This window comes from Palaemon carinicauda, chromosome 21 (genome assembly GCF_036898095.1).
Source record: "Palaemon carinicauda isolate YSFRI2023 chromosome 21, ASM3689809v2, whole genome shotgun sequence".
Lineage (NCBI taxonomy): Eukaryota > Metazoa > Arthropoda > Malacostraca > Decapoda > Palaemonidae > Palaemon > Palaemon carinicauda.
The window spans coordinates 85992217-86001170 of NC_090745.1; the positions used below are offsets into that span (position 1 = coordinate 85992217).

Genomic DNA, 8954 nt, shown 5'->3' on the forward strand with positions numbered 1-8954 from the left:
CATGAAAAGGAAGACCATCAAAAGCACTACTATGAACAAAGCAGGGAACAATCACAGAAGAGTAATGATCAAAGGCCATTTGAAGAAAGGTATGAAAATACTTTCGAATATTTTGAACAATTTTTCAAGCAGACCCATAACCAACCTAAACAGGAGCGTCAGCAGACTTATAACCAACCTAAACAGGAACATCAGCAGACCTTTAACCAACCTAAACAGGAACGTCAGCAACCATATGACCATCATGAACAGGAAGACCATCAAAAGCACTATTATGAACAAAGCAGGGAACAATCACAGACGAGGAATGATCAAAGGCCATTTGAAGAAAGGTATGAAAATACTTTCGAATATTTTGAACAATTTTTTAGGAATAAAAATAAAAGGAAAAAATATTGAAGCTCGGATGGGTTCCAGGATTGTACTTGCACCTGGACTAAGTGACAGTGAATTAAAAACGAAAAATCCAAAAAAGTATAAAAAGTGAGAAATCCAAAAAAAAACATAAAAATTAAAAAATCCAAAAAATTATAAAACTAAAATATAAAAAAAATGTATAAAAACTAGAAAAATATATAAAAAATATGAAAAACAAAAAATCCCAAACAAAATAACTGCCCACCTAAGGATGTTTGGAATAACTACCCACCTAAGGATGTTTGGAATAACTACCCACCTAAGGATGTTTGGAATAACTGCCCACCTAATGATGTTTGGAATAACTACCCACCTAAGGATGTCTGGAATAACTGCCCACCTAAGGATGTTTGGAATAACTACCCACCTAAGGATGTTTGGAATAACTACCCACCTAAGGATGTCTGGAATAACTACCCACCTAAGGATGTTTGGAATAACTACCCACCTAAGGATGTCTGGAATAACTGCCCACCTAAGGATGTTTGGAATAACTGCCCACCTAAGGATGTTTGGAATAACTACCCACCTAAGGATGTCTGGAATAACTACCCACCTAAGGATGTTTGGAATAACTACCCACCTAAGGATGTCTGGAATGACTGCCCACCTAAGGATGTTTGGAATAACTACCCACCTAAGGATGTCTGGAATAACTGCCCACCTAAGGATGTTTGGAATAACTGCCCACCTAAGGATGTTTGGAATAACTACCCACCTAAGGATGTCTGGAATAACTACCCACCTAAGGATGTTTGGAATAACTACCCACCTAAGGATGTCTGGAATGACTGCCCACCTAAGGATGTTTGGAATAACTACCCACCTAAGGATGTTTGGAATAACTAGCCACCTAAGGATGTCTGGAATAACTACCCACCTAAGGATGTTTGGAATAACTACCCACCTAAGGATGTCTGGAATAACTACCCACCTAAGGATGTCTGGAATAACTACCCACCTAAGGATGTTTGGAATAACTACCCACCTAAGGATGTCTGGAATGACTGCCCACCTAAGGATGTCTGGAATAACTGCCCACCTAAGGATGTTTGGAATAACTAGCCACCTAAGGATGTCTGGAATAACTGCCCACCTAAGGATGTTTGGAATAACTGCCCACCTAAGGATGTTTGGAATAACTGCCCTCCTAAGGATGTTTGGAATAACTGCCCACCTAAGGATGTTTGGAATAACTGCCCACCTAAGGATGTTTGGAATAACTACCCTCCTAAGGATGTTTGGAATAACTGCCCACCTAAGGATGTTTGGAATAACTGCCCTCCTAAGGATGTTTGGAATAACTGCCCTCCTAAGGATGTTTGGAATAACTGCCCACCTAAGGATGTTTGGAATAACTGCCCTCCTAAGGATGTTTGGAATAACTACCCTCCTAAGGATGTTTGGAATAACTGCCCACCTAAGGATGTTTGGAATAACTGCCCTCCTAAGGATGTTTGGAATAACTGCCCTCCTAAGGATGTTTGGAATAACTGCCCACCTAAGGATGTTTGGAATAACTGCCCACCTAAGGATGTTTGGAATAACTGCCCACCTAAGGATGTTTGGAATAACTACCCTCCTAAGGATGTTTGGAATAACTGCCCACCTAAGGATGTTTGGAATAACTACCCTCCTAAGGATGTTTGGAATAACTACCCTCCTAAGGATGTTTGGAATAACTGCCCACCTAAGGATGTTTGGAATAACTGCCCTCCTAAGGATGTTTGGAATAACTGCCCTCCTAAGGATGTTTGGAATAACTGCCCTCCTAAGGATGTTTGGAATAACTGACCTCCTAAGGATGTTTGGAATAACTGCCCACCTAAGGATGTTTGGAATAACTGCCCACCTAAGGATGTTTTGAATAACTACCCTCCTAAGGATGTTTGGAATAACTACCCACCTAAGGATGTTTGGAATAACTGCCCACCTAAGGATGTTTGGAATAACTGCCCACCTCGATGGATTTGTGGCTAATATCCTCAGCTTAAATGGTGCTTGGACTAACTGAAAAGGCTGGCTCTGCAGAGGGAGGAACCTGGCTGATTCTAGTATGCTATGTACCTTGATGGGGTGTACAGGGCCTTTGTCAAGTGTACAAATGGTCGGATATCTAGATCTATTCTTTCGTATACCAACCTTCGGGTGGTTCGGGGGGAATAATCTAGAAGACTGGCTCTGCAGAGGGATGAAGCTGGGATTCTTCTAGTATGCAGACTAGTTCTTGGAGGTTAGGCCAAGACCATATTGCTGGGGAAAAAAAGCTGCATCATCTTTTTGAGGGTGGCATTTATGGTTAGGTAAACAGCAGCAGCAGCAACTGCAGCTGAGAATAATCAGCAGCAGCAGTAGCAGCAGAGAATAATCAGTGGCAGATGCAGCTGAGAATAATCAGCAAAAGCAGCAGCAGCTGAGAATAATCAGCAGCAGCAGCAGCTGAGAATAATCAGCAGCAGCTGCAGCTGAGAAAAATCAGCAGCAGTTGCAACTAAAAATAATCAGCAGCAGATGCAGCTGAGAATAATTAGCAAATGCAGCAGCAGCTGAGAATGATCAGCAGCAGATGCAGCAGAGAATAATCAGCAAAAGCAGCAGTAGCTGAGAATAATCAGCAGTAGATGCAGCTGAGAATAATCAGCAAAAGCAGCAGCTGCGGAGAATAAACAGCAGAAGCAGCAGCAGCTGAGAATTATCAGCCACAGGTGCAGCTGAGAATAATCAGAAAAAGCAGCAGCAGCTGAGAATAATCAGCAGCAGATGCAGCTGAGAATAATCAGCAAAAGCAGCAGCAGCTGAGAATAATCAGCAGAAGCAGCAGCAGCTGAAAATAATCAGCAGAAGCAGCAGCAGCTGAGAATAATCAGCAGAAGCAGCAGCAGCTGAGAATAATCAGCAGAAGCAGCAGCAGCTGAGAATAATCAGCAGAAGCAGCAGCAGCTGAAAATAATCAGCAGAAGCAGCAGCAGCTGAGAATAATCAGCAGAAGCAGCAGCAGCTGGGAATTATCAGCAACAGATGCAGCTGAGAATAATCAGAAAAAGCAGCAGCAGCTGAGAATAATCAGCAGAAGCAGCAGCAGCTGAGAATAATCAGCAGAAGCAGTAGCAGCTGAGAATAATCAGCAGAAGCAGTAGCAGCTGAGAATAATCAGCAGAAGCAGTAGCAGCTGAGAATAATCAGCAGAAGCAGTAGCAGCTGAGAATAATCAGCAGAAGCAGTAGCAGCTGAGAATAATCAGCAGAAGCAGTAGCAGCTGAGAATAATCAGCAGAAGCAGCAGCAGCTGAAAATAATCAGCAGAAGCATCAGCAGCTGAAAATAATCAGCAGCAAATGTAGCTGAGAATAATCAGCAGAAGCAGCAGCAGCTGAGAATAATCAGCAGGAGCAGCAGCAGCTGAAAATAATCAGCAGAAACAGCAGCAGCTGAGAATAATCAGAAGAAGCAGCAGCAGCTGAGAATAATCAGCAGAAGCAGCAGCAGCTGAGAATAATCAGTAGAAGCAGCAGCAGCTGAAAATAATCAGCAGAAGCAGCAGCAGCTGAAAATAACCAGCAGAAGCAGCAGCAGCTGAGAATAATCAGCAAAAGCAGCAGCAGCTGAGAATAATCAGTAAAAGCAGCAGCAGCTGAGAATAATCAGCAGAAGCAGCAGCAGCTGAAAATAATCAGCAACAGATGCAGCTGAGAATAATCAGCGAAAGCAGCAGCAGTTGAGAATAATCAGCAGAAGCAGCACCAGCTGAGAATAATCAGCAGCAGATGCAGCTAAGAATAATCAGCAAAAGCAGCAGCAGCAGCTGAGAATAATCAGCAGCAGATGCAGCTGAGAATAATCAGCAGAAGCAGCAGGAGCTGAGAATAATCAGCAGAAGCAGCAGCAGCTGAGAATAATCAGCAGCAGATGTAGCTGAGAATAATCAGCAGAAGCAGCAGCAGCTGAGAATAATCAGCAGAAGCAGCAGCAGCTGAAAATAATCAGCAGAAACAGCAGCAGCTGAGAATAATCAGCAGAAGCAGCAGCAGCTGAGAATAATCAGCAGAAGCAGCAGCAGCTGAGAATAATCAGCAGAAGCAGCAGCAGCTGAGAATAATCAGTAGAAGCAGCAGCAGCTGAAAATAATCAGCAGCAGATGCAGCTGAGAATAATCAGCAAAAGCAGCAGCAGCTGAGAATAATCAGCAGAAGCAGCAGCAGCTGAAAATAATCAGCAACAGATGCAGCTGAGAATAATCAGTGAAAGCAGCAGCAGTTGAGAATAATCAGCAGAAGCAGCACCAGCTGAGAATAATCAGCAGCAGATGCAGCTGAGAATAATCAGCAAAAGCAGCAGCAGCAGCTGAGAATAATCAGTAGAAGCAGCAGCAGCTGAGAATAATCAGCAGAAGCAGCAGGAGCTGAGAATAATCAGCAGAAGCAGCAGCAGTTGAGAATAATCAGCAGAAGCAGCAGCGGCTGAGAATAATCAGCAGAAGCAGCAGCAGCTGAGAATAATCAGCTGAAGCAGCAGCAGCTGAGAATAATCAGCAGAAGCAGCAGTGGCCGAGAATAATCAGCAGAAGCAGCAGCGGCTGAGAATAATCAGCAGAAGCAGCAGCGGCTGAGAATAATCAGCAGAAGCAGCAGCAGCTGAGAATAATCAGCTGAAGCAGCAGCAGCTGAGAATAATCAGCAGAAGCAGCAGCGGCCGAGAATAATCAGCAGAAGCAGCAGCGGCTGAGAATAATCAGCAGAAGCAGCAGCGGCCGAGAATAATCAGCAGAAGCAGCAGCGGCCGAGAATAATCAGCTGAAGCAGCAGCGGCCGAGAATAATCAGCAGAAGCAGCAGCGGCCGAGAATAATCAGCAGAAGCAGCAGCGGCCGAGAATAATCAGCAGAAGCAGCAGCGGCCGAGAATAATCAGCAGAAGCAGCAGCGGCCGAGAATAATCAGCAGAAGCAGCAGCGGCCGAGAATAATCAGCAGAAGCAGCAGCGGCCGAGAATAATCAGCTGAAGCAGCAGCGGCCGAGAATAATCAGCAGAAGCAGCAGCGGCCGAGAATAATCAGCTGAAGCAGCAGCGGCCGAGAATAATCAGCAGAAGCAGCAGCGGCCGAGAATAATCAGCTGAAGCAGCAGCGGCCGAGAATAATCAGCAGAAGCAGCAGCGGCCGAGAATAATCAGCTGAAGCAGCAGCGGCCGAGAATAATCAGCAGAAGCAGCAGCGGCCGAGAATAATCAGCAGAAGCAGCAGCGGCCGAGAATAATCAGCTGAAGCAGCAGCGGCCGAGAATAATCAGCAGAAGCAGCAGCAGCCGAGAATAATCAGCTGAAGCAGCAGCGGCCGAGAATAATCAGCAGAAGCAGCAGCAGCCGAGAATAATCAGCTGAAGCAGCAGCGGCCGAGAATAATCAGCAGAAGCAGCAGCAGCCGAGAATAATCAGCTGAAGCAGCAGCGGCCGAGAATAATCAGCAGAAGCAGCAGCAGCCGAGAATAATCAGCTGAAGCAGCAGCGGCCGAGAATAATAAGCAGAAGCAGCAGCAGCCGAGAATAATCAGCAGAAGCAGCAGCAGCTGAGAATAATCAGCAGAAGCAGCAGATGCATCGGAGAATGATCAGCAGCAGATGCGGCTGAGAATAATCAGTAAAAGCAGCAGCAGCTGAGAATGATCAGCAGAAGCAGCAGCAGCTGAGAATAATCAGCAAAAGCAGCAGCAGCTGAGAAAAATCAGCAGCAGATGCAGTGAAGAATAATCAGCAGCAGATGCGGCTGAAAATAATCAGCAAAAGCAGCAGCAGCTGAGAAAAATCAGCAGGAGATGCAGTGGAGAATAATCAGCAGCAGCAGCTGAGAATAATCAGCAAAAGCAGCAGCAGCTGAAAATAATCACCAAAATCAGCAGCAGCTGAGAATAATCAGCAAAAGCAGCAGCAGCAGCTGAGAATAATCAGCAGAAGTAGCAGCAGCTGAGAATAATCAGCAGCAGATGCAGCGGAGAATAATCAGCAACAGATGCAGCTGAGAATAATCAGCAGCAGATGCAGCGGAGAATAATCAGCAGAAGCAGCAGCAGCTGAGAATAATCAGCAAAAGCAGCAGCAGCTGAGAATAATCAGCAAAAGCAGCAGCAGCTGAGAATAATCAGCAGCAGATGCAGCGGAGAATAATCAGGAGCAGATGAAGCGGAGAATAATCAGCAGCAGATGCAGCGGAGAATAATCAGCAGAAGCAGCAGAAGCTGAGAATAATCCGCAAAAGCAGCAGCAGCTGAGGATAATCAGCAAAAGCAGCAGCAGCTGAGAATAATCAGCAGAAGCAGCAGCAGCTGAGAATAATCAGCAGCAGATGCAGTGGAGAATAATCAGCAGCAGCAGCTGAGAATAATCAGCAAAAGCAGCAGCAGCTGAGAAAAATCAGCAGCAGATGCAGTGGAGAATAATCAGCAGCAGCAGCTGAGAATAATCAGCAAAAGCAGCAGCAGCTGAAAATAATCACCAAAATCAGCAGCAGCCGAGAATAATCAGCAAAAGCAGCAGCAGCAGCTGAGAATAATCAGCAGAAGTAGCAGCAGCTGAGAATAATCAGCAGCAGATGCAGCGGAGAATAATCAGCAGAAGCAGCAGCAGCTGAGAATAATCAGCAAAAGCAGCAGCAGCTTAGAATAATCAGCAAAAGCAGCAGCAGCTGAGAATGATCAGCAGAAACAGCAGCAGCTGAGAATAATCAGCAGCAGATGCAGCTGAGAATAATCAGCAAAAGCAGCAGCAGCTGAGAATAATCAGCAGCAGATGCATCTGAGAATAATCAGCAGAAGCAGCAGCAGCTGAGAATAATCAGCAGTAGATGCAGCTGAGAATAATCAGCAGAAGCAGCAGCAGCTGAGAATAATCAGTAGAAGCAGCTGAGAATAATCAGCAGCAGATGCAGCGAAGAATAATCAGCAGCAGATGCAGCTGAGAATAATCAGCAAAAGCAGCAGCAGCTGAGAATAATCAGCAGAAGCAGCAGCAGCTTAGAATAATCAGCAGCAGATGCAGCGGAGAATAATCAGCAGCAGATGCAGCTGAGAATAATCACCAAAAGCAGCAGCAGCTGAGAATGATCTGCAGTAAATGCAGCTGAGAATAATCAGCAAATACAGCAGCAGCTGAGAATAATCAGTAAACCAGCAGGAGCTGAGAATAATCAGTAAAAGCAGCAGCAGCTGAGAATAATCAGCGAAAGCAGCATCAGCTGAGAATAATCAGCAGCAGATGCAGCTGAGAGAAATCAGCAAAAGCAGCAGCAGCTGAGAATAATCAGCAGCAGATGCAGCTGAGAATAATCAGCAAAAGCAGCAGCAGCTGAGAATAATCAGCAGCTATTCACGGCTTCAGATACTGCTGATTATTCTCAGCTGCAGATGCTGCTGATTATTCTTGGCTGCAGATGCTGTTGATTATTCTCAGCTGTAGATGCTGCTGATTATTCTCGGCTGTAGATGCTGCTGATTATTCTTGGCTGCAGATGCTGCTGATTTTTCTCAGTTGTAGATGCTGCTGATTATTCTCGGCTGCAGCTGTTGCTGATTATTCTTGGCTGTAGATGCTGCTGATTATTCTCAGCTGCAGATGCTGCTGATTATTCTCAGCTGCAGATGCTGCTGATTATTCTCAGCTGCAGATGCTGTGGTTATTCTTGGCTGTAGATGCTGCTGATTATTCTCAGCTGCAGATGCTGCTGATTATTCTTGGCTGTAGATGCTGCTGATTATTCTCAGCTGCAGATGCTGCTGATTATTCTCAGCGGCAGATGCTGTGATTATTCTTGGCTGTAGATGCTGCTGATTATTCTCAGCTGCAGATGCTGCTGATTATTCTCGGCTGCAGCTGCTGCGGATTATTCTTGGCTGCAGCTACTATTGATAATTCTCGGCTGCAGCTGCTGCAGATTATTCTCGGCTGCAACTGCTGCTGATGATTCTCAGCTACAGCTGCTGCGGATTATTCTCGGCTACCGCTGCTGCCGATTATTCTCGGGTGCAGCTTTTGCTGATTATTCTCAGCTGCAGCTTTTGCTGATTATTCTCAGCTGCAGATGCTGCTGATTATTCTCAGCTGCAGATGCTGCTGATTATTCTCAGCTGCAGCTTTTGCTGATTATTCTCGGCTACTGATGCTGCTGATTATTTTCAGCTTCAGATGCTACTGATTATTCTCAGCTGCAACTGCTGTTGTTTATTTTTGGCTGTAGATGCTGCTGATTATTCTCAGCTGCAGATGCTGCTGATTATTCTCAGCTGCAGATGCTGCTGATTATTCTCAGCTGCAGATGCTGTGGTTATTCTTGGCTGTAGATGCTGCTGATTATTCTCAGCTGCAGATGCTGCTGATTATTCTTGGCTGTAGATGCTGCTGATTATTCTCAGCTGCAGATGCTGCTGATTATTCTCAGCGGCAGATGCTGTGATTATTCTTGGCTGTAGATGCTGCTGATTATTCTCAGCTGCAGATGCTGCTGATTATTCTCGGCTGCAGCTGCTGCGGATTATTCTTGGCTGCAGCTACTATTG

At 45.3% G+C, this 8954-nt stretch overlaps 1 protein-coding gene across 1 annotated transcript in view; it reads left to right on the forward strand.

The window, feature by feature from the left end:
* LOC137615023 (uncharacterized) overlaps positions 1-2211 on the forward strand; it is a 3987-nt gene extending 1776 nt beyond the window's left edge. Inside the window, exons 3-5 of the mRNA XM_068344659.1 lie at positions 1-61; positions 628-1251; positions 1483-2211. The exon at positions 1-61 is cut by the window's left edge and continues 111 nt beyond it. Of these exons, the coding sequence (XP_068200760.1) occupies positions 1-61; positions 628-1251; positions 1483-2211 (1414 nt within the window). The remainder of the gene's footprint in view (positions 62-627; positions 1252-1482) is intronic.
* Positions 2212-8954: the final 6743 nt, after the last annotated feature.